Source organism: Miniopterus schreibersii, assembly GCF_964146895.1.
Source record: "Miniopterus schreibersii genome assembly, chromosome: 15".
NCBI classification, from domain to species: Eukaryota; Metazoa; Chordata; class Mammalia; order Chiroptera; family Miniopteridae; genus Miniopterus; species Miniopterus schreibersii.
In genome coordinates this window covers 26980371-27006585 of record NC_138115.1, presented here as the reverse complement: position 1 = coordinate 27006585, position 26215 = coordinate 26980371, and the positions used below count along the sequence as shown (strand labels likewise).

At 48.8% G+C, this 26215-nt stretch overlaps 1 protein-coding gene across 1 annotated transcript; it reads right to left on the bottom strand.

Annotated features, from left to right (window-relative positions):
* Positions 1–1042: 1042 nt before the first annotated feature.
* FOXL2 (forkhead box L2) lies at positions 1043–2176 on the bottom strand (the record flags this gene model as incomplete). The annotated part of the gene is made up of 1 exon (XM_081159960.1): positions 1043–2176. The coding sequence occupies one exon, from the start codon at positions 2174–2176 to the stop codon at positions 1043–1045; it is 1134 nt and encodes a 377-aa protein (XP_081016086.1).
* Positions 2177–26215: the final 24039 nt, after the last annotated feature.

Genomic DNA, 26215 nt, shown 5'->3' with positions numbered 1-26215 from the left:
CGGCTGTGATCTCCCGGCGCGCGGGGCTTGCGTCGGAAGATCCGGGACAATTTGTTTTTGATTTTTTAAAAATAGGTAGGGGGGGGGAGAATCCCCCAATTTGTACAAGAAACCATATTTTACTGAGCATATTCTCCTACCTCTCTGAACACAGCTTTTTGAAGGCCCAACAGGAATTCTACTTCAGATCTCCTGGAAGAGAAGATGTTCATGTTTTGCTTTAGCAAACTCCAAGGCCACAATACTTCGCCGGTTTTCCCGGTGAGTTTTCTTACTGAACAATTACTTTTAAATATTATCAAAAATAGCCCTCCCGATCTTTTAAGCAAAAAAAAAAAAAAAAAAAAAAAAAAATCTAGCCAGCCGCGGGGCCTGCAGGGGCCCGAGGAGCCGGGACCGAGAGCGAAGGAAACGCAGCCTTTCTCCGAGCCGGGACGTGGTGTCAACCCGGGCGCAGGCCGCCCAACCCCGGCCCCGGCCAGTGGGCCCCGGAGAGCGACTTCTGCACAGCTTCTAGAGGGGACCGAGCAAGCAAACGTTCGTCCCTCTGTCCGGCGGCGGCGCGGGGCTCGCTGCTGGCCCAGACCCGCGCTCCGAGGCGAGGACTGCGCGGCGGCCCGGCGGGGAGGCCGAGCGCGAGCGCACCAACCTGTGAGACGGTCCGCGCTGCTGACGCCCGGCGGCACCTCGGCCCGGGCACGTCCTCTCCGCCTTGAATTTTGGCATCGGGGTGTCCAGCCGGGACGCTGGGGTGCCGGGGGGAGGGGAGGAGACGAGGCCTGCAGAAAGCGCGCGGAGAGGCAGCCTGCGGGCGGGAGGAGCGAAAGGGCACAGAGGGCAGGGAGGCGAGCACAGGAGGCGAAGCGAAGGAGACAAAGGGGAGCAAGAGGAGCCAGGGGAGTGAGGAGGCGCCGAGGGGCCGCGGGCGCTGGCTCAGGAGGCGGCCCCCGCGGGCGCGCGGCCCGGCCGGCGGCGGTGGCTGCGGCCAAGGCCGGCGTCGCGCGTCCCTGCATCCTCGCAGCCGGCGTGCGCCGCCGGACTCTCAGAGATCGAGGCGCGAGTGCAGCGCGCCGGTCTTGCTGTCGTGGTCCCAGTAAGAGCAATGCATCATGGCGAGCTCGGGCTGCCGGGCGCAGGCGAACTGCAGGCCGGGCGCGTTGGTGGGCGCGGGCGCCGGGGGCGCGGCGGTAGCCGGGCTGGCGGGGCTGAGCTGGCCCGGGGGCGCTGCGGCCGCCCCGTGGTGCGGCGGGGCTGGCGGGGGCGCGGCGGCCGCGTGCAGATGGTGTGCGTGCGGGTGTGAGTGAGGGTGCGGCGGCGGCGGGGGCGCGGCCGGCGGGCCCCCCAGGCCGTTGTACGAGTTCACTACGCCGGGAGGCAGCGCCATGCTCTGCACGCGCGAGTACGGCCCGTACGAGGCCGGGCCCGCCAGCCCCTTGACCACCGCGGCGGCGCCGGGACTGCCCGGGCCCGCGGCCGCCGCCGCCGCTGCCGCCGCCGCCGCGGCCGCCGCCATCTGGCAGGAGGCGTAGGGCATGGGCGAGGGCGGCTGCGGGAGCGGCCACGAGTTGTTGAGGAACCCCGACTGCAGGTACTTGGGGGGCGCCAGGTAGCCGTAGCCGTCGGCCCCCGCGCCCGCCACGCCGCAGCCGCCCGCGGCGCCGCCGGCCCCAAAGAGCCCCTTGCCCGGTTGGAAGTGCGCGGGCGGCGGCCGGAAGGGCCGCTTCATGCGGCGGCGGCGCCGGTAGTTGCCCTTCTCGAACATGTCCTCGCAGGCCGGGTCCAGCGTCCAGTAGTTGCCCTTGCGCTCGCCGCCGCCCTCCCGCGGCACCTTGATGAAGCACTCGTTGAGGCTGAGGTTGTGGCGGATGCTATTCTGCCAGCCCTTCTTGTTCTTCTCGTAGAACGGAAACTTGGCGATGATGTACTGGTAGATGCCGGACAGCGTGAGCCGCTTCTCGGCGCTCTCGCGGATCGCCATGGCGATCAGCGCCACGTACGAGTACGGGGGCTTCTGCGCCGGGTCGGGCTTCTCGGGCGCTGTCCCGGCGCCGCCGCCCTTGCTCGGGCTCGGCGGCGGCGGCGGCGGCGGCGCCTCGGGCTCCTTGGCGGCGCGGCCGGTCTCCGGGGCCAGCAGGGCCCCCGCGGCGTCCTCGGGCTCCGGGTAGCTGGCCATCATGACAAAGCCGGTGCGCCGCGGCCGGGCGGCCCCGCTCTTTCCCGCCGGCGCTGGCGCGGCGAACAGTCCGGGCGCGCAAGTCCGCTCGCGGCCGAATCGCAAACTTCTGGCGCCTGCCGCTGCCCCGGCGCTCGCCCGCTCGCTCGCTCGCTGGCGGCCTCGCTCCTCTCCGCTCTTTTTTCCCCCTTCCCCTGGGGAGCGGCCGGCGGGAGTGCAGCTCAGCCTCTGGCCATGGGGAGTCCGTCCAACCGAGAGGGGCTCCGGCCCCGCCGCCCCTCCCCGCCGGGCCAGTCCCCGCCTCGGTGGGTTTTCTTCCCCGCGCGCTTCCCCTCCCCCACCCCCGGTTTCTCGAAGCTCGACCCGCGTCTCTGGCGGAGCTGCCGCCCGGAGTCCCCAGTGCGCCAGGAGCCTCGCTCTGTTCTGATTCGTGTGGGCTCCGCCGAGTTCCGCTTGCGTCAGGCCCCTTCGCCCCTATAGCTGGGCGGCCAGTCGCGCACGGGCGAGTTCATCGCCAAGTCACTTTTTGTAAACGCCCCGCGAGGCACGGACTGGCCTGCCCCCTCCCGCGAGCTTGGGGGCCGGCGGACAGCCGGGCTCACGCTCTCACAAGCCCAGGAAATCTGCCGGTGCTGGCTCTGCGGGGTCCGTCCGCACTCGACTCCGTGTCCCGGGAGCTCGGGCCCTGTCGAGGAGAGGCGCGCAAAGCCTCCTCGCCGCTTTCAGGTGAAAGAAAACGACTCCTTTGCTCTGCCCTTGGCTGCCGTCTCGGGACTAAACTTCTGGCTCAGGGCTGGGGGAGGGGCGGGTCGGCGAGGGGGCCGGCCGGGGGTGGGGTGGAGAGCTGCGCGGTGGCTTTGGGAAAACCAGCACAGAAACGCGTGTCCCTGAAGGAAGAAACCTCGACTTGGCCTGTCCCTCCCGCTCTCGGCGTGACTGGGCCGGGCTGGGGCTAGGGAGAGGGTCGCTGGGAAGAGGTGCCCAGGGGCTCCGCCTGAAGCCCCCCCGCCTTTTCCTGAGCCGCCCCTGCACCTGGGAACCAGACCCTCCTCGGAATGCGCGTGGTACTCCTACTTTAACACCAAGTGCACCCCGTTCTGCTCCCGCTCCAACAGAGGCGCGAAGGTTACCCCGTGGGGCTTTGGGGAGCTGTGTGTGTAAGGGCGCTGGTATCACATCTAGAAGTCAGGGGAGGTGGTGGTCTGTCCTTGAGACCTGTGAGATACCAGCTGCCCAGGTGCACGTGTGCTGGTGCAAAAACAGGCACGCACGTGTACAAGCTGTGAGGTTTATGAGATAAAACATTTATACTTACAGATGTGTAGTGATATGGGTGTCACATATCAGAATAAATGTGGCTCAAGGATATTGCCTTTTCTTTCTTTCCCCTCTCGCCTCCCCTCTCTCTTTTCTTATTTCCTTCCCTTCCCCCTTTCCCTGCTTTCTTTTCTTTCTCAATTCTTCCTGCCTCCGGCACCGCCAGTGTATATTTTCTGTCACAGACTAGGAAGAAAAACAGGCTGTGAAGGAGGCACTTGCTCAAATCTCTCTTCTGACATTTGTTCTGATCTTTCTTCCAGGGCTGAGGGGTGAGTTCTCACCTTCAGCAAAAGTCTCACTGGGAGCCAGTTACATCTGCATGTGCGGACATTGTCTCGGGGGTGGGAAGTCGGCGCTGGCACAAAAGTCAGGTGTGCCTTTGAACAGTTCACGGCCTTAACAAAAATCCTGTAGGTATAAGTGTGAGAGAGAGGCCCGTGTTTTGAGTCCTCATGCCCCAAGCTCCTTGGCGCTGAGGGGGCAGAGATTCTTTGCAGAGGAAGGTGGACTGAATGGGTGCCCTGCAGGTGTGTGCTAGTGATTGGCACGTCTGGAGTGGCTGGCCCTGTGCCTGTCACCACCTGGTCCTCCCAGGCTGCCCAGTCTCTGAGGAAGTCACAGCCCACCTGCATGTGCTGCTGCTTTCCACTGGGGCCTCTGATCTGCATTCTGAGGTTAAAGGAGAGGAGGCCGGGTGATAGGGCTCTTGGAATTCAGCATCCAGAAGATGACTCCAGAGAGGTCAGCAGAAAAATCTGGCCTGACCACCGCAGTAAGAGGGTGCAGGGCTCTCTGAAACTCATCTCAGTAAATACCCTCTTCCACCCACCACTGAAAATATCTCCTTATAGCTTGGTGGTTTTCTCCCACTGCTCCCGACATACAGCAGGGCAAAGCGGAGCCCCTTCACCTCCTGTGTGCATGCGTCCAGCACGTGAGTGCAGGTGTTTTCCATCCTCACTGCATGGGTGCCCAGCCTGCGGGTGGGAGTTCAGTTGGGCTGCTGCAGATTGACTGCAGAGCCCATCATCCCCCAGGGTGGGCAGGGGGGAAAAACCCCATGGGGCTGGCCCCACCCTGGGGTGTTGCTGTCTCTTCTGCTCTTTTTTTTCTGACCACCCAGGCTGGCTCTCTGTCCCGCTCTCCCCCTTGCAGGCATTTCCGCTTCTGGCCAGCAGCAGCCAGGTGTAACAGCATTGTTGTGTGTGTCATCACTTCCCCGAATTCCAAACTCAGCTCCCTTTTCAGCCTTTTAAGGACTGTGTGTGTGTGTGTGTGTGTGTGTGTGTGTGTGTGTGTAGGGGCTGGGGGTAAAGGAAGGAGGGCCTCTAAAGGATTTTCTGAGTGTAAAACAGAGGAGCCCTGCTCTCCCCAGGTATCATCTCTCCTGGAAGCGGTGGGGCGCGCCTCAGTTTACTTCCCAACCCTCTGGGGCCCGCGCCCGGCCAGGTCGGGATCCCGCCCGGCAGGACGGACCATGGCTGGGCTTGTGCGGGGCTCCGGAGCTGTGCCCTCTCCCCGGGCCTCTCGGCGACTCGGGGCCCCGACTCATTGCCCTCGGGTGGTGCCCACCCCCGGGGACCCAACCTCTACGGCCCGGTTTCCCCCGGGCCCGCAGCTGTAGCCCGGGAGCCGCCGGCGCCTCTCCCGGGTCTTCGCGCCCGGGCGCCTCCTGCGGACGCCGGGCCGGTCAGAGACCCGCCGACGGAGCGCGCCTTCCCCTCCGGCACCCCGAGGCCCCGGCGGCCGGCGCAGCGAAGCCCGGGCTCCGACGGAGGGCGGCTTCTCCCCCGCCGCCGGGGACCCGCGCCTCAGGGCCAGCAGTCGGCCCCGCCGGGCGGGCGGCGCGGGCCCGGAGCCTGGCAGCGCTGACCCCGCGCGCCCCGCTCGTCCCTTACCTGGCGGGGCTCTGAACCACCCCGGGAGGTGAGGTCCGAGCCCGCTGCAGGCCTGTCCCGTGGGTACGGCCTCTGCGGCTCCCACGAGGGAAAAGAGAAGCTGAACTGTGTGTCTCTTAGTACGTCCCCAGCACAACCCCGCACCTCAGCTGTCAGCACTACCAGGTCCCTCCGCTCAGGTCACACCCCTCCACCCATTTCTCAGTCAACCAGGGATCCCTTCCCCTTCCCCCCCCCCCCCACACTCATCTGTCACCATGCACACTAGTTCAGATCCTGCACATCTTGGTGTAAAATGTGCATCTGATGCCTGGACTCTCGGCCCCTTCACACACTCGCCACCCCGCTATCTAAGGACAGAGAGCGACGTCTTGGCTCCTCGTCTGCAAGTCCGAGTCCCAGAGCCTGTGATTCTCTAACGGCCTTGGCCTGTGGTTAGGGTGACTGAGTGGCCACCTGGATATTCCATGGTGAGGTTACTGATCAGAGTTCTTTTGAGAAGCTTAGGTACAGAGCATCCCCCCCGACATACTTTAACACACACGCAGGCCACTCACACAGGCTTCAGCTCTGTTTTGTCACTGAGCTGCCGGCAGCACTTACAGTCTGCAGCCTGAGATGGTTGCACAGTTCTAGCGCACACACCCACACAGCCCCAGGCCCCAGGCCAGCCGGAATTATTCTGCCTGGATGGGATTAGCAGGGTCACTTACCCAAATATGTGCTTGGGAGAGAGAGTGAGAGAGTTGTGAAAGAGAGAGAGACAGGCAGGCAATGCCACTGCCGATGCTGGGGAAGAGCTCACAGATGACAGCTGTTTCCAGTTGCTAAGTCTCATTTTGAATCCCACACCCCTGACCCTGTGGAGGGTGGGCTGGGAGGCAGCAGGCCAGAGTTCTGGGCTCCTCACCTCACTGATGTTGGGACTCAAGTCCACCAGCTCCTCTTTGTCCTAAGGAGTGTGTGCTCTACTCCCTGCAAGGCCGACTGCAGGACAGTTGTAGGCCTTTCTCCTGGTTGAACTCAGGGAGAAAAGGCAGAGGGGGCTGGTTTCTGGGCCATGTGAGGACCTCCCCTTTCCAAAGACCTCTGGGATGCTCCCAGAGAGAGAATTCTAGGGTGGCAGAAGCTGATGGCCAGCTTCCTTTGGCCCAAAGCCATTTTGTTCATTCCTAAACAGTGAATACCCTGCCTCTAGGCCCCAACCCATGCTTGAGAGAGGGCTGTGTGGTTGTTTAAAGTTGCCTTGTTGCTTTTCTCCACACCTAGACTGTAAGCCTTGATGGGCAGAGACTCTGTGCTCCACTTCTCACTCAGTGCTTCCCACCAGATGGGCTCAATACATTCTAGTGGAATTGGTAAAAGACTCTGCTCCACAGAGAGAACTGAATTTCCAAGAAAGGGACTGCAGGTAGGACACAGTGGCTGGACCATGGAGGGCCAGCTCAGGATCTGAGGGTCCTCTGCCATTTGGGGCTCTCTCATTATGGCTGCACAACCATGCTGCTGAACCTTAGGCAAGGACACAGGACACCTTCTTGGTTCCCTGATCATGATGAAGACCTGTCTGAAACATTCAAACTGAGCTTACTTAGAAATAGAGATGCCTCTGCATCCATGGCAGCTGGCTTGCAAGGTGTGAGACCTGCTGTCTGGAGCCCCAAGCATGCCCATGAAGGGATGCCTGAGAGAGCCCTTCCTCTTGGTCTTCATTTCCACCTCAAGTTTCTCTCCACAAATGGGCACCATCTAAAGAGCCTCCCTGCAGGAGGGCAGTTTTAGATGCCTAGCTTTGATGAAGTCCAGAGGAAGGGAGGGAGAAGGGTAGAATTTTGTGTTTTGTATTACTGGACTTCTGGTTTCCCTCATACCAAATACCAGAATGCTGTGTGTGTGTGTGTGTGTGTGTGTGTGTGTATGCTGTACAATTTATACATGGTAAATAATATGCACCTCAAGTGTACAAGCTTGATGTACTTTTACATATAATGTACCACGTGACCATTACCCTGATCCAGATATGAGACATTAATATTTCTGTCACCTCAGAAGGCTCCCTTATACCTTTTCCTCATCGATACCTATTCCCAAAGGTAATGTGTATTCTGATTTCTATTGGCATAGATTAACTTCTCCTGCCTGCTTTGAGTGCCATATAAATGGGGCATATAACACGTACTCTTATGTGTCTAGTTTCTTCAATTGAACTTGTTTTCAATATTCCTCCATCTCATTACATGTGTCAGACATTCATTTCTTTTTATTGCTGTGTAATATTCCACAGTAGGCTTACCCCTTCACCTATATCATCTGATGGACATTTGTGTTGCTTTCAGTTTTGGGACATCATAAAAAGAATTGCTGTCAACATTTTTGTACATGTCTTTTTGTGAAGAGCATTTCTTCACTCTTGAGTGAGAACCTAGGAGGAGTAGGCATATGTTTAGTTTTAGTAGATATTGCCACACAGTTTTCCAAAGTGGAAGAACAAACTACAATGCTATACAGACAGACAGATACATACTGTAACAGGGCTTTTTCCTTATAGATAGCATTCTCTAAAGATCACTGTGTATTTCCAGCTGTTGCTATTATTATTTTTATTTATTGATTTTTTTAAGAGAGAGAGGAAGGGACGGAGGGAGGGAGAAAGGGATAGAGAGACCAATGGATTTGTCATTCCACTTGTTTATGCATTCTTGTATGTGCCCTGACCTGGGATAGAGCCCACAACCTTGGCATATTGGGATGACACTCTAACCAACTGAGCTGCCTGGTCAGGACTCCAGCTATTATTATCATCATCATTATCAAGGAACAAAATAGCTATTCTTTATTAAGCACTTATTTTGAGTCAGGGAATTTACATGCATTCTCTCATTTCATTTTTCTGACAAACCTAAGAGGTTGATAGTATTCTTATTTTATAGATGAAGAAACTGAGGCTCAGAGAAATTACATAACTTGCTGAAGGCCCTCAGCCAATAAATGGCAGTTTGACTTTGGAACCCTGAGTTTCACCTCTGCACATGTGTCTCTGTTTGCCCCTGTAAGGACAGGAAGTCCTTCCTTCCATCTGACCAAATCGAGCTGCTATTTATGAGACCCATTTCCTATAACCTCTGGTCCTCCCAGTGTGCGCGGTCACACCCAGGCTTGAGACTTGTGTACACACATATGCACACAGTCTCACAGCCACATGTACTCACTGGAAAAGAGAAGGGCATGGGGGCTGATTCTGTGGAAACCTAAAAGCTTGCCGAGCAGTGGGCTCAGTGACCTAATGGTGTTCTTCTCAGGGAATTTACAAAGGAAGATTGGACCAATTTGGTTTTGAATGCTACAGAGAGGAATTCAGAGGCCATTGTTTCCTGGGAGGAGATGGGCATTTGGTTGTCCTCCCAACAAGCTGAGCCAGGCCCATAACAGCCTGGGGAATCCCTCCATCTTCAGGGCTCTTCCAGGGATGCTCATCTTTTTTTAGAAGGAGATGACATCCTGAAGATGGTGTACCTCTCCTGGGAAAGTGGTAAGGGGTGTGGATGTGTGTGGTCTGAGCAGGGAGAGAGCATGAAGTCTAGAGAAATGCACTTTAGGACAGAGTAGTTGACCAGGTCCTGCAAGGAAGGAGCACTCTGAGAAGTAGAGTCAATAACCTTCGCCTCAGGATGTCCTAAGGATATTGTTACCAAGTATCCAAGCCTCTGGGCTTGACTGAGAAGATTATGCTGCCCCGTGGGTGAAGGCGATATGTGGGCACTATATTCTGTGCAGTTGGTCCCTTCTCAGGCCCCTTTTTAGACTAATTGAGGCCTTGCTGGATCCGGGTTTGTAATTGGGTGTAATTGCTGACAGGCTGCTTGTGGTGGTACAAGCAGGCTTTTGTTGGGGAAGCAGTGGTCAGGATTCTGGGGCTTTGGGTGGAAACAGTCCAGGATTTCGGTGTGTTCTGTTCCAGGTACCTCTTGGCCCTAGTTTTTGCTAGGAGACAGCACTCCTTAGGAGGGAAGCTAGTAGCATGTCTACCCCCTCATGTGGGTCATGGGAACTCAGGTCCAGACATATGTAAGGTTTGCTCTAGGCCACAGAGGTAGTGCAGATGGACTGGAAATCCTGGTGCCTGGTACTGTCATTGATACACAACCCCCATAGGCTATAGGTACTGTGCTGGAGTGGTTAAACAGATATCTGTCCCAATATTTACTGATATCAGCCTGGGATATGATGGAACCTTGCTGAGCTTTAGAGTTTTAAAATTTTGTCATTCTTTCAATAGGCAGTATATTCACATATACCAAAATTAAAAAATATAGAAGGATTACAGCAAAGAGTCTCCTTCCCACTTCTGTCCCCAAGTCATCCTCACAGGCATTGCCCCTGCTTTCACATATATTCCACTGGACATATTTCATGCATATGCAAACATGCTGTATACATTGCTCTATCTGTCCTCACTTTTTGCACTTAGCAGCATCTAATGCACAGTATTCTGCATCTTAGAGATCTTTCCATGTCTGTTCATTCTCTTTTTTAGAGCTGCATTGTATTAGGTTGTTTCCAAACCTTAGTTTTATAAACAATAATGTATAATCTTGTATATATCTAATTTTATTGGGGAAGCAGTGGTCAGGATTCTGGGGCTTTGGGTGGAAACAGTCCAGGATTTCGGTGTGTTCTGTTCCAGGTACCTGTAGGTGTGTGCATATATCTGCACAAGAATTTCTAAAATTGTCGAGTTGGGTCAAAGGGTATGGGCATTTGAAACTTTGGTAGATGTTACCAAATTACCCTTCTTATAGATTGAAGCAGTGTACACTCCCACTAAAAGTGTGTGGGATGCCCGGCCGGTGTGGCTCAGCGGTTGAGGTTCGATTTCTGGTCAGGGCACTTGACTGGGTTGCAGGCTTGATCCCAGACAAGGGGTGTGCAGGAGGCAGCCGATCAATGACTCCCTCTCATCATTGATGTTTTTATCTCTCTCCCTTTCCCTTCCTCTCTCTGAAATTAATAAAAACATATTTTTAAAAATTTGGTTAATATGTGTCTTAAGTCTCTTTTAATCTATAGCTACGGCTCCTCTCTTTTTTTTTCTTCTTGCAATAAATCTTTTAAAGATCATGGGCCACTTGTCCTATAGAGTTTCTCAGAGACTTGATTCTGTCGATTGCATCTCTGTGGCATCCTTTAACATGCTCCTCTGTCCCCTGTATTTCCTGTGTATTGGTAGATCTAGAGGCTTGGTTAGATTAGTTTTGATATTTTGGCAAAAACACTTCACCAATGTGTTGCATACTTCTGTCAATAGACACTAATGTCTAGTTTTTCTCTTTTGAATTTTGACAGCCATTGATGATCACTGCTTAGAGCCAATTTTCATTAAGATTCATTAGCAAAATGGTGATATTCTAATTCTATCATTCCTTCTCCATTAATTAATTTCTTCATTAATTAACTGTTTATCAACCATTTGATTGCTCTGAGATAGGGTCTGTGAAGGACAGGCAGGATGAATGATGGATTCTTCTTATATTTAATGACAATGGGACTCTAAGTGGTCATTTAGGAAATGGCTGATTTTGTGGGTCCTGAAAGATATTAGACTGTGTCTTCCACCCAAAAGAAGAAAAGAAAGACAGAATGAACAAATGTATTTATTCCCCAATTACATCACTTGTTTCTTTTTTTTTTAAATCCTCACCCAAGGTTTTGTCTGTTGCTTTTCAGAGAGAGTTGGGGAGAGAGAGAGACAGAGACAGAGAGATCGATGTGAGAGAGACACACATTGGTTGCCTCCCAACTGGGAAGGGGATCGATCCTGCCACTGAGGTATGTGCCCTTGGTGGGAATGGAACCCAGGACCCTTCAGTCCGTCGGCTGAAACTCTAACCACTGAGCAAAACCAGCTAGGGCACATCATTTGTTTCTTCACACACATTTGTTGAACCCCTTTTCTGTGCAGTGCTGTTCTAGGTGTGGGGATGAAGAGAGGAGCAATGTATGATTTCTGCACACAGAGAGCTCTAGGTGACAAGTACACAGCCTGTACACAGCTCCCCAGCCCAAGACACAGGTGGGATTGGAGAAAAGAGAAAGAAAAGAGAGATTTCTCGCTGGGTGACCTGGAAAGACCTGGCAGATAGAGGTCAAATCTCCTAGGAGAGGCCACAGTAGGGCTGAGCTGCCCACCAATGTCCCTGCATGTGCTGAGGACTGCATGTTATTGCAGACAGCATGTTATTGTTTAAATCAAGAGGCACTTTCAGCTGTGTACTTGAGAGGTGCCAAGATATATGCCAAATTCTCTGGTGGCTATAAGAAAATACCTAATTTTTACCCTTCATGAGTGTTCTTCAGTCTGATTGGGAACAAAAACAACATACTCTTGATCCACAATAGATCACAAGCCTGGTGTGTAATTCAACAAACTTTTCTTACGGTGTGTACCAGAAGCAGGGCTCCCCTTCAGGGAAGTTGGAATGCCCTCTACTTTGAACAGGCTTTACAGCTATCTCAGCATGTCCATGTTTTGGGTGCTCTGTGGCCTTGTACACTGCTTCTCTCACTCCAGACTAGGGGTACATCTTTTTCATGTGGGCCTTCGGAGTGCCCTACTTGGGCATGGTAAAGGCGACTTGCCTATGAGCTTAGTCTCAGCTGATTGCTATTTATCCTTTAGATCTACTCAAGGGTCACCTCCTCTTGGAGATCTTCCCTGGTCCAGTAATCTCTATCAGTAAGCTGGGTTGGGTATCTTGGCCCCTATGGCACCTTGTTTGTGCTTTGTCTGTCTCCTTCTTCTAGACTGTAAGGGTAGACCCTGAGGGTAGTGGCTGTGTTTTTCTCATCTTTGTATTCTTAGTGGGCAATGAGACTGGGCAGGTTAACAAGCTCTACATGACTGAGGGCCTAAGGTGCCTCCCTGAGGCCCTTTGGGCTGTCAAATGAGAATGAAAAGAAGGGTTTGTATGTTAGGAAGCTGATTCTGGCTGCAGGAGGATGGCTGGAGGGGGCCAAGCCTGATGTGTACGAAATCCAGGTGAGAGATGATGGGCTTGAGCTAAGAAAGGAGCAGGTGGGTGGAGAAAAGGGCACACCTTGAGAGACTTTTAGGAAGTGGAATAGGTGAGACTTGATAACTGATTAGAGTGGGAGTGAGGGAGGAGTCAGAACAACTCCCAGGTTTCTGACTTGGTCAACTGGGCATAGGGTTTCACCATTCCCGGAGGCAGGGAAGGTTTGAAAGCACAGGTTTCTTGGGTGAGATGATGATCTGTGTGGGACGTGTTGCACCTGAGGTACCTGAGGGGCATCCAGGAGGAGATATCTGGGAGCCACTTGGAAATGCAGATCTAGACTCAGGAGAGAGAGATTTGGGAGTCATTAACCTACAGATGGCACAGGATGAAGTCACCCAGGGAAGGTGTGGAGACAGGAAGAGAGGAGAAAATTAAAGAAAAGAGATGGGTAGAGAAAAGAGATGGGGGAGCCTATAAAATGACCGAAACAGATAGCCTAAGAAGTGAGAGGTGACCAAGAGTATGTGGTGTTACAGAAGTCTTGGGAAGATAGTGGTCAAGGCTTGCTCAGGACCCTCCCCTAGACCCACCTTCTCTGGCTTCCCAGGTCTAGGGTGCTTTGCCCCATATGGATGATTGACATTTTAGTAGTGACAAAGTCTCTTTGATGGTGAAAATTCAGATGGCGAAGTAGACTAATTGTGGGACAAAGGGGGAGCTTCTTACATGCTTTAAATTGGGGTGGGGACTGTCCGGCCTACAGTTGTATCGGCCTGCAAAATCATTTGGTCTGGCCCTGCCAAGGCAACTGCAGGTGAGACTCGAAATTCAATAAATCTAGGAGCCTTTTTCATAGCTAATTTTTAACTTGATAATTTTATATGGCCCATGAATGATTTATAAATATCCAAATGGTCCTTGGCCCAGAAAAGGTTCCCCACCCCTGCTTTAAGTACTTGTAGTTACTATTATGCAACTCTTAATAGGCGTTGGTTACATAGATTATCTCATTTAATCTTCAAACAACTCTTTTCAGAGTAAATATTATTTTCCTTACTTTACAAATGAGGAAACTGTAGTTCAGAGAGGTTAATTGTCTTGCCCAGGGTCACACAGCTAGTTAGAACCGGAGCTAGGATGTGGAGTCAGGTCTTTTTGCTTTACATATCCCAAGTTTTTTTTGTTTTTTACTGCCCTATGCTTTTTTTCCCTTAGCATATGTCCAGTGGTGGCTGCCTCCTGGATTGGCGTCTGAGCCTGGCCTGGCCTGACTTGCCCACACCCTCCAAGCCTCCAGGCCATGGGGACTTCAGAGGAGACCTGTGTCCCAGATTAGCCCTAAAGACAACATGCTCCTGAAGAAGAAAGAGGAGGTCTAGGCACAGCTGAGGCCTGTGATGGGAAGGGCTTCCCGAGAATCAGTGGGGAACTTCCTCCTGGGAAAGCCACGAGAGGGGCAGTTCCTCTCCTGGGCCAGGCATCAGGGATTCAGGGCCCCAGCTGTTCCTGCCCAGCCGCCTGCAGCCCTGAGCACCCACCGGAGACAGGAGGCCCTGCCTGCTCACTGTCCATTGTCCCTGCACCACAGTGCCGCTTCCCATGTGCCTCCTGTTTATACAGGAAGCCCCTGCTCTGGGATGCCACCTCCCTCTCTTGATGGCTGGCTCTGAGCTTGGATCCTTCACAGGCGGCCTCAGTGAGTGAGGGCTAGAGTAGGTTATCACTGCTCAGAGACTAAGGATTAGTACAGCAGAGTGGGTAAAGCATGGCCTTGCCATGTGGCTGCCCTGGTTTGCATCTGGCATCTCATTAGCTGTTTGACCTTGGGCATTCACACTAACTGTATGAGTGCAGGTTCCTCCTTTGTAAGATGGGGAATAGTATTTCTTCCTATCTTATGGGTTTGATGTAAGGATAAATTAAAGTGTCTGGAACATGGTATATGCTCAATAAATTATAGATCTCGCTATTGTTGTTATTTGTTCCTTTAAAAAAAAAATTATTGCTGAAAATATTACATATGTCCCCCTTTTTTCCCCATTGACCCTCTCCCTCCGGCCTTCACTACACTACTGTCTGTGTCCATGGGTTATGCATATAAGTTCTTTGGTTAACACCCCCCCACACCCCTACCTTCCCTCTGAGATTTGTCAGTCTGTTCCATGCTTCTGTGTCTCTGGATCTATTTAGTTCATTAGTTTATTTTGTTCATTACATTCCACATATGAGTAAGATCATGTGATACTTGTCTTTCTCTGCCTGGCTTATTTTGCTTAGCATAATATTCTCCAGGTCCCTCCATGCTGTCTCAAAGGGAAAGAGATCCTTCTTTATAGCTGCATAGTACTCTACTGTATAAATGTACCACATCTTTTTTTATCCACTCACTACTGATGGGCACTTAGCTATTGTAAATAGTGCTACTATGAATAGAGGGGTGCACATAGTCTTTTTGATTGGTGTTTTCGAAGCCTTAGGATATATTCCTAGAAGTGGGATCACTGGGTCAAAAGAAACCTTCCAACAAAATGAAAAAGGATCCCACTGTATGGAAGAACATATCTGCCAATGATACATCTGATAAGGAATTATTTTCCAAAAAATATAAAGAACTCATACAGCTTAACAAAAGGAAGACAATCCAGTTAAAAAATGGGCAAAGGACCTAAATAGACACTTCTCCAAAGAGGACATACAAATGGCCAAGAGACATATGAAAAAATGCTCAAAGTCACTAAACATCAGAGAAACGCAAATTAAAACTTTGTTGAGGTATCGCCTCACACCTGCCAGAATGGCCACCATCAACAAATCAACCAACAAGTGCTGGCAAGGATGTGGAGAAAAGGGAACCCTTGTACACTGCTGGTGGGAATGCAGACTAGTGCAGCCACTAAGGAAAATATTATGGAGTTTCCTCAAAAAATTAAAAATGGACCCAGCCGGGTGTGGCTCAGCAGTTGGGCTTTGATCTAGGATCCAGGAGATCACGGTTTGATGCCTGGTCAGGGCACATGCCCAGGTTGCGGACTCAATCCCCAGTCGGGGGCATGCAGGAGGCAGCTAATCAGTGACGACTCTCTCATCACTGATGTTTCTCTCTCTCTCTCCCTCTCCCTTCCTCTCTCTAAAATCAATAAAGATATATTTAAAAAAAAATTAAAAATGGAACTATTGTTATTTGTTCTTTACTTCCCACTTTTAGTTGCAACAAATTTTAGTTGTGTTCCAATTGCAGGTGATAGATTTAAAATGTGGCCTCCAAATTCTGTGACACTCCTCCCATTGTGAGGTGGGGTCATGTCCCCTCCCCTTGAATCCAGGTGAGCTTGTGACTATCTTGACCAATGTGATACAGCAGAAGTGACACTGTGGGACTTCTCAGGCTTTGTTTTGGTTTCTGGAACACTTATACCTGGCAGGCAATGAGGACTGTTCTTCCTGGGTTCACTACTAGAGGGGGTGAAGAGTTTTTTTCAAGTTGAATAAAAATTTATTGAGTGGAGCTTCAAAATGGTAGACCAAACTCAAACTGAAATTCCATCCTTTACCAACAAAAGATGGCAAAAATAAAAAATAAAAATAATAAATACAGAGTTTCACTTAAATTATGAAGGGATACTCTGTTTTTTAAGAGTTCTTTTATTTATTTTTTTCAAGAAGTACCATTTTATTGAACACTTACTATATGCCAGGCAGTGTTCAATTTTTTTTCTTTTTTTTTTTTTTTTACATTCAGTAGTATTTTACATTAGTTTCAGGTGTACAGAATAGTAGTTGGACAATCATATACTTTGCAAAGTGATTCCCCAATATTTCCAGCACCTGCTTGGCACCATACACAGTTATTACAGTATTACTGACTATTAGTCCCTATGCTGTACTTTACATCCCCATGTCTATTCTGTAACTACCAATTTGTACTTCTCAATCCTATGAAGGGGTACTCTTGATAGACCAGAAATGATAAACATTCCTGGAATAAAGAAGTAAATCAAATGTGACAGACATATGTCCAAAACATATACAGAATTATGTCTCAGAAGAGGTGTACACAATCAAGAATCACTGACCAAAAAACATTTGTTAAGCACTTATTATATGCTGAGCCTTTGTCACTATTATTTGTGTATTTTTATAGTTAATGCTTAGTTAGAGGTATTCACATGTCTGCATTTTCTTTGCTCACCCATTCCTTCCTTTTGAATTCAGTTTCCTTTTTCCTGAAGTATACAGGGTATCCCCCAAAAATGTATACACACTTTAACAGCTGATAGCTCAATTTTGAAAATGAAATGTATTTTAATAAACACTGCCTTTATAATAATTCAAAATGTGTGTATACATTTTGGGGGGACACCTTATATAGTTTCATAGTGCTTTCACCTTAAGTTTGTGAGAAGCCTTTTGCTGAAATTTAAAAAATTTACTCTCCCTCTTAAGTGTTAATATAGCTGGGTATAGAACACTGAAGTTGATAGTTGTTTTTCCTCAGCACAAGGAAGATATTTGGGATATTCTATTACTTTCTGGTACCTGGAGTTGCTATTGAGTCTGTGGTAAGCCTCATTGTTCTTTTGTAGGTATTGTGTCTGTTCTCTCTAGTTGTTTTTAAGATTTTACTTTGGTATTCTGAAATTTTAGTATATTTCTAGGCATGGAATTATTTTTATATAATCTGCTTTGGTAAGGGAGTTATTTTTCTCTATGAAGATTCATATTTTTCATCATTATTGAGAATTCTTGGCTCTTACAGCTTTTAATGTTTCCACTTCACCATTATTTTTGTTCTTTCTTATTACAAATTTGTTAAACATCTTCATTCCCTCTACCCTTTCCTCTTAATTATCTTTCATACTTTTCATTGCTTTGCCTCTCTGTGCAATCTTATTGGTGATTTCCTCATAGCTATTGTCTAATTCAGTAATTCTCTTTTCGGCTTCATCTAGCTATTCTACGATTTTACCCATCCATTAAAATTTCAATTTTGATGACTATATTTTTTCATTTCTAGAAGTTTTTATTTGGTTCTTTACAAAAGCTACTTAAGATTTCATTGTTTTTTGTATTTCTTCCCTTTTTCTTTTATTATTTTAAATATACTTATAGTTTTTCAGAATGTTCAATTATCAGAAGCTCTTGGGATGCCATTTCTCTTATTTGTTGTTTCTGAAAACTCTTGCTCATGCTAAACTTTTCTTTGTATGGTTTGTCATTTCCCTTGGTGATTTCTTTCCCCATGGGAATCCTGTACTGCTTGAGTTGTTGGAAAGGCCCTACAGAAAGGTTTTATTTTGGTTTTGCCAGATGCACTTGGGATCTATTTTTTGTATATATGTTAATTTTTTGACTTAGGATTGCTGCATGATGTGGTTGGTATAAGTCCAACTCTAAGCTATCACCTGGTGCAAACTTGGTGTTTTGATTTCTTATGGGAGACCAGGAAGAGACAAGCTTTATTGCTATGTCTCTGGGCTGGTGGGAGAGTTTTGTTAACCCTCTTTTCACTAAGGGTGCGGCTCTTCAAAAGTCCTGACTTTTTGCAGGATTCTCACTCTTTTTTAAAAAAATATATCTTTATTGATTTCAGAGAGAGGAAAGGAGATGGAGAGAGAGAGATGGTACCATCAACAATGAGAGTCATTGATTGGCTGCAGCCCACAGCCCAGGCATGTGCCCTGACTGGGAATTGAACTCCGATTGCCTGGATCCTAGGTCGATGCTCAACCGCTGAGCCACGCCCAGCCGGGCAGGATTCTCACTCTTAATTTGAGTGATCCATTTGAGTGATCCCAAAGCCTCGTCTCCTGTCCCTGTAAGAGGATTAGAACTGATGCTTTTCACCTGTAGAGATATTTTCCAGAGATATAGGCCTTCTGCCCCTATCTAGGGTTTCTTCAAGGTCAGCTCATGTGCTACTCTTCCGACTTTCAGTTCCCTCTATTTCTGTATGTACGGATTACTTTTTCTTGAGAGCTAGAAGTTGAAAACAATGAATATTTTTATTAGTCATTTTTAAATATAGAATTTCTGTGAGTTTGTAATGGAAGATTCTTTTTTTTTTAAATTGTTTTTATGGCATCAGGTCACAGTGAACCTTTCCAAGCCTTTTGCATATGTTCTCTCATATCATACTCACAAGAACTCTATGACACAGATTTTTTTTATCAGCTTCTTTTTATGCACTATGATATTGAGACTGGCAAGTTTAAGTCTTGTCCTTTATCAGACAGGTGGGAAATGACCTTGTCAGTATTAGAACTCAGGTTTCTTAGATTTCATTTCATGTGGCATTTAGGATATTATTGATAATGATTCCTTCCCCCTATCATTTCATTATGAAAATCTTCAAACATAATACATATCCACCCAGATTCAATTATTTTGTTATATTTGCTTTATTATATATCTACTTACTTACCCACCCCTCTATTCATCCATCTGTTCATCTTATATTTTGATACATTTCAAAATAATTTGCAGACATTAGTATGCCTCATACCTAAACAGTTCAGCATGCATATCACTAACTTGAGTTAAGTATTTATGGTTCTTTTTCCCCTCTAAGTACAAATGTTAACTACCACCCATGAGTTGTGACGATTGCATACACCTGTATAATGCCAACCTATACCAAGATATAGAACATTATCATCTCTGCAGAAAGTTCCCTCTTGCTCCTTCCCAGGCCATCCTTGCTCTCACTGAGAGGCGACTGCTACTTTGATGTTTCCCCCATGGACTAATGTTGCCCATTCTAGAGATTCATGTAAATGGATTCTTACCAGGTGTACTCTTTTGGGTAAGTATTCTTTCAGTTAGCATAATGAGCTTGAGATTCATTCATGTTGTGCGTGTGTATCAGTAGTTTGCTCATTTTTATTGCTGAGTAGTATTTCATTGTTTGGCTATAACACAAGTAGCTTATCCCTTCTCCTGTCGTTACACATCTGAGCTGTATTCAGTTTTTGGATATCATGATAAAGTTGCTATGGATAAAGAGATGTTCAGGGGTCGGACCCATATATTTATATTTATATATTCCATATATATTACATAAATAATATAAGTACATATTTAATATTATATAGAATATATTATAATATAAAGGACATGTTATCATAAAACAAATATAATAATGTACCTATATATAATATAGATATATATTTACACATACATAAATTAAACATATATGTATATATAGAAATATAGATATTTCTATTTAATGAGAATAATATAAACATGTTTTCATGTTTCTGTGAGTTTGTAATGGAAGTTTTCACAGGGGGACTGGGCGAGGAGAAGAGGGAGTGGATGGGGATCCTTGCTTCTGGGGACAGCCCATGACTGCTTTCCTCTTGGCTGAGTCTTAGTTTCTGGGCAGAGCCCTGGTCCCTGTGGCTGCTTCCTGGCTTCTATTAGCAGTCTCAGGTCCTGAATCTTTTCCTGTCAGTCTGATGTCCAGATTGGCACAAGCCATTCTGAAAACTGAAGGGATAGCAGAACTTTGTCTTGGCCAACTACTCAGGCTGTTGATGCCCTGGGGGGCAGGGGGACAGCACATGTCAGTGAGAGATGGGATAGTGGCTTCAGCTGGGCAATGGGGAAGAATCAGCTCAGAATCATTGGGCCTCCTCTCATGGTGGTGATTGCATGGGCCTTGCCATAGGAGAACCACTAAGATTCCTTCTAGTTTTAAGAATCTGTGACTTGGACCAGTTGCTGGTTTGAATTCCTGGGCCAGAGATCACCTCTTGACAGAAACATAGCAGTCAGCCTCAGGGGCCAACCCACGGATTCACTTCAGTCCACATTTGTTTCTAAAGATTGTTTGTTGGATTAATGAAAGAAAGTCTGCTTTTTACAATAACTTGGTCTTAATTGTGTGTAGGCAGGTAGATTGGACCAGGGAGTTCTTGTGATTGTTCATCTAACCATCTCTTTCTGGGTGATGTTGGGCTTGCTATGAAGTACCTTCCTCATTAGGCTCTCAATACCGGGTTTTTGTTACTTTAAAAAGTCTTTGTTTATTGACTTATATCACACATATATATTTTTCTCTTTAAAAAATCAACTCTACTGATATAATTTTCATACAAAAAGTGCACCCATTTTAAGTGTATATTTTGAGGAGTTTGACACGTTTAAACACCCATGTAACGGACACCTCAATAAAAATATAGAACACTTCCATCACCCCCAAAAGTTCCTTTGTGCCCCTTCCTAGTCAACCCCCCACCCCACCTCCAGCCCCAGACAACCACTGATAGGTTAGATTTGTCTTTCTGGAATTGCATGTAAGTGGAATTAGACTGTGTGTTGTCTCTTGTATCTGGCTTTTGTTGCACAGCATAGTATTTTGCAGATTTATCCATGTTGTTGAGTGGTTCCCCAGTTCATTCCTGTTTATTTCCGAGTAGTAGTCCATTGCTTACATATAGCCTAATTTACTGAATAGGTAATAAGAGAGATGGTTCAAAATTTAAAAAGTACACATCTTTCCCACCCTTTTGTCTAACCAGTTAGTCCCTTTTCTCAGCCATCCAATATTACCAGCTGCTTGTGTATCCTGTTGAGCTATTTTATGCATTTAGAAGCAGATGTGTAGGCAGGGTTGTCCTCCAGTCCTCCAAAAAATATACTTAATTTTGCCTGTGTGTGAGTATAATCTTAGAAGTGTAATTGCCCGATCAAAGGGTTCATGCACATGTAATTTTGATAGATGTTGCCAAATTGCCCTCCACTGAGGTAATACAAATCCCCCAACTTTTTGGGAAAGACTGAAACACAGTACAGACTTCTGATGGTAATGAAAGTCAATTGATTTGAAGAAGATAGAGACATTTATTTAAGTCTGTAGGAAAAAGTAAACCAGCAAGATTGTTACTTTGCATACACAGTGGGTTTTCACCTTCACACTTTGTGAACCTTGAGTGTACCTGCTTTCAGTCACAGTTTTTGGGACCTGCTGCTCTCATTTACTGTGAAGTGACAGGCTTCTCACCACCCAGGTGTGGCTCAGGGTTTAAGATGTTTCTGTTTAGAGTAGCTCGATGAGTTGGACAAAGTAAGGGCCCTATCACACATTGGTTCTGACCAGGAGCTTGGCCCACAGGGGCCCTGATTCTAGAAGGGGGAATGACTGGACTGGATGGGCGTGTGTGTGTGTGTGTGTGTGTGTGTGTGTGTGTGTGTGTGTGTGTAAACAGTCCATATCCACGCTGAAGCCTGGGTGGGCCTTGAAATATGCCAGCTTGCTGCTCTTGCTCCAGTGGTTTGTTGGGGGAGCTTTTGGGGGGCAACAGCAAACATTTATTTTGGCTAATAAAGCCCAGAGCTCCTCTGAGGAGTTTTCCCTGGGCTACCTGCACTCCAGCCACTTTGGCTTTTCAGTTCTTTCTCTTTTGCAGCTCATGCTGTTCTCTGTATCTGGATACACTCCCTTCTGCCCACCTGCCCCTCAGCACCCTGGCATCTCCTAGTTAACATTGTTTCATCCTCAGGACTGACCCCCACCTAGGGCAGAGCCTCCTGGTACAGTTCTACAGCATTTATTGCCGCCTCTGCTTAAAAGTCTCTCCAGTATGACCTGTAGTGTTTATCTCTTCTCTTAACCTGTTAGTATCATGCAGGCAGGGATCATATCTGTTCTGTGTGCTGTGATATTCGCTGTGCTCTAGCAGAGATTGACACATAGTAGGTGCTCAGTAAAAGTTTGTGAAGTGAACACATGAGGCGTTTTGGTAGCACAAACATGTAGCTAGTCATCAGAACTGGGGGTGAATTCCATTTTTTTCATCTTGGCAAGTTACCTAACCTTTCTGAGCTGAAGTTTCCTTGTCTGGAAAATGGGTACAATAACATTGCCTCTTGGACCTGCTGGGAGTACTTGGAAAGTGCCAGGCAAATAGCAGGTGGTTGAGCCCTGGTAACTATCATAGTAGCATCTTTGATATGAAGCCAGTGAGCACACTTGTTCATGGACAGCTTGTGTTCCTGGTGACCAGTGACAGCTGGCCTCAATGTCTGGGGTCAGGCTGGGCCACAGGTGGGGTTCAGTGCCCCCTTGCCCCGGGAGGTGAGAGTGACGCTAGAGCTGGAGGTTGAGAAGGTCACAGTGCCATTTGGCAGCTGCCATCAAGACCTTGGAGGGGAGACAGGCTTGGGGCACCTCCAGCCACTGGCTTCTGCCAGGGCAGTGGAGAGGAGCAACAGGGAGCCATGGGAACAGGGGAGGGCGGGGAAGCCGGGTGGTCTCAGGAAGCTGCAGGCCTGGCTGGCAGGCGGGAAAGGAGCTGATGAGAATGTCAGGACTCTGGAGGGGATAGGGTTTCTGCCGCCTCCAGCTGCCCTAAGCTGCCTCTGCTGTTTTCCAGAGGGGCCCAATTACCACCCCCTTGTGCAGCCAGGGCCGCCAGAGATCCTAGGGAGATAGGAGGTGGCTCCCAGCAGGGCAGCAGGGGCCTTTTAAGCTCCCCTTACCATATACCTGTTCCTGATCATCTGAGATTTAGGGCCTGGTTTGGGGAAAATGTTTGGACTTCTGAACATGGTCCCTCAGGTCTTTAGAACCTTGGGCTTTCAAAGTGTTCTCATAAATGAGCACTGACTCATCTGACTCTCCTCACAGCTTGGGAGCTGCCTGGAAGAGTTAGGCTTCTTTGGACAAACAGTGTCCCTGTGGTCCGGAGAGAGGGGAAGCCAGTTGGCTATGGTCACCTGATAAGCTAGTGATCCACGACTTCTGTCTTTGTAGAGCCTCTTCTCTGTGCCACTTGATCAGCCAATCAACACACAGGAAAGCTCTCCAGCTTGCTACAGGCCCCAACATGCCCTTCTGTTTGCCACCAGGCTTGCATCAGCCATTTACGTTACCTGCCTGGTCCTTGAAGATATTTGAGCAGCAGCCCCTGCACAATATGCAGCTTGTGCCCAGCTTTGTCCTGGATGCTGTGGAGGGTATAAGGGAAGGTGGAGTGTTCTCTGTCCCCGAAGAGTGGACAACCAGACATGCCCTCTGAGAGAGCAGCATATAATGTTGGGTACACTATTAGGAAGACATGTGATGTCAGGCCTGAGGATGCTGACCTGGGCCTTGAGCTGGGCCCCCATGGGGTTGGGGTTAAACTACACCAGCAAGTGTAGGGAGGAGAGAAGGGATTAGGGTTTCACAGGATGGAAAGAAGGTCTTTCTGTGTAGAATGGAAGTTTGGAGGTTACATGGCTTTGCTTTGAATCCATTCATACCACAAGTGTTTCCTGAGAACCTACTATGCATCAGCTACCTACTGGACACTCTACATACCTCATCTAATTTCATCCTCACTACAGCCATAGAGGTAGATATTTTCCCACTTCACAGATAAGCAAGTATGAGTCTGCAGATGAGGTATATTGAAGTTAAATGACTCCCTCAAGCCCAGTCTGACTCCACAGCCCATGCTTTCCCTTTACTGAGGCCTTCTGGGGGAAGGTGAGTTTGGAGTATGTATGAGAGCAGATGAGGGGATAAGCCTGAGGAGGCATTGGAGGAGGTAGGAACTGCATGAGTAAAGGCAAGGAGGCAGGACCAAGTTGGGTGTGCATGGCAGTCTGTGAGGTAAAAGGTCTGATTGATGTAGAACGTCCTGGTCAGGAGTCCAATACTTCCACCAAGGGCCTTGTTTGGCCCACTTGAGGGCCCAGCTGCCTGATCTGCCTGTCTCCTCCAGCAAGCTAACCTCTCCTCCAAGTGGCCCCTCTGCAGACTTTCCTGGTACTGCCAGGCTCTTTTCTGGTTTCCCACCTTTGCATTTGTTTCCCCCCTACCTGAATGTCATCCCTTATCCTCTCCATCCATCTATCCAAATCCTGCCTATCCCTTTGTGGTCCACAAGAAATTTCAGCTCCTCCAGGAAGCCCTCTCTGACCTTTAATGTAATTTCTTTCTTTCCTCTGAACTCCCGTTGTCCTGGTTCTTAGCTGAGGACCCCTTTCAAAAGTCCATCTCATCTCCCCAGTTTATAAGCTCCCCATGTTCTGGCAGGAGCCACAGCTCTAACCCACTCCCTGCCCTGCAAGTCTCACGGGCAGTGGTAGACCATTGATAAAAGATTTGCTGCAGGCTGGGCAGGAGGCCAAGCACTTCACACAAATTTCCTGGTTTAGTCCTCACAGCAAGCCCTGGATCCTGACTAGCCCTGAATGTAGAGTCACTTGAACTAGGTCTCTGCTCACAGGAACCCACAGTAAGAGCTGAATGCAGGATAGTGTGGCCCTGGTGAGGTGGCTGGCTCCTTTGTGGGTGTCGTATAGCACAGTCCCTCTTATTTTTCTGCTTTCTCTTGTGTATCTTGGTAGGATGTATGTGTTCTCCCAAAACCCATCTCTGCCTTTAATCAGTTTCCATTTGGAAAGGGAGCCTGGGTGGCCACAGTTTGAGATAGTACCTACCTCTTGGGGTCAAAATAAACCCATCTAGGGTTTATTGAGGGAATTGTGGGGCTCCTTCACCAACTTCAGCTGCCACAGCTCAGGTGTGCAGCCCCAGGATGAACCAGCCTGGAGGCAGGCAACAGAACAGGAATGCAGCTTTCTGGCCAGCTCCTGACAGGGCATCTCTGGGAGGCCCCCCAGCTCCTCCAGGCCACGACTCTGCCGGGGAAGCCGGGGATTAGAAGCCTAATTCTGCCGATAAATCCTGTTTTTCTTAGCCTCACACAGATTGCTCTTTAGGAAAGGCCCCTCATCTAATTAGCCTGAGTCAACAGCTCCATTTATTTAGACACGTGATGTTATGAACGGGCTGATGCTGGTGTGTTTTTGTACTGCATATCTGGGCTGCCCCTCCAGGATGGCATCGGGAGGGAGGTGCCTAGGGCCACCAGGCTGGGGTTAGAGCCCAGACCCAGAGGGGCTCCAGCTGAGGCCGGAAGGGCAGCCACAGGTTTGCTAGCCAGGCGGGAACTGCTCACTCTCAGGTTTCATAACAAGAAAGTGACCCACGGAGTGTCCACATATCTAGCTTCCTCTCCCGTTGGTGTTTTTGAACCAAAATAAAGAAGGGATTAGGGGCCCTTTGCCTGAAACTCCTTCCTCTGTCCCCTGTTAGAATAAAAAGGAACTTCTACAGGAGGCTTTTGATGGTGACAAGCCCTTTACCACATGCATAAATACCCAGGACTTTCTGAGAGAAAAAGTGAACAACAGTAGTTACTATTTATCAAGCATTTACCATGTGCAATGTGCTAAGTATACAAAATAAGTCACCTGCACATGCACTCACGCACAGACACACATGCAGACACACACACACTTCTCCTCTCTCTTCCCTCACACTGTTCTCTGCCCGGTGGAAGTGGAAGCCTCCCTCCTTCTCTTCCACATTCAGTCCTTTTCCACTCTCTCCCCCTCCCCCGACCTTGGTGTTTATCCTTCCATATTCTTTTCTGTGCATTCATGTACATATATATCATATATTATTTCTAACTGTAAAAACAACCCTTCAAGGAAAGCACTGTTGTACCCATTTCACAGGTGAGAACACTGAAATGAAGAGAGTCTAAGCAGCTTGCCCAAGGTCACACAGCCAAGAAGGAGCAGAGCTGGGTTTCAAATCCAGGTCTGTGTGACTCCAGAGACATACAGGAAAACCCTTTTCTTCCAGCACTGCCCTGACCCCCAGCAGGCATTTGATACATTGGGCGACATGGAAGTCACCCTGAATAAATGAGGCAGGAGCTCTGTCTTGCTGCCTCCTTCCTGTCCCCCGATCTGGAATTGCTGCCAACCTAACTGGCTTACCTGCACCACTTTCCACTTTGTGCACA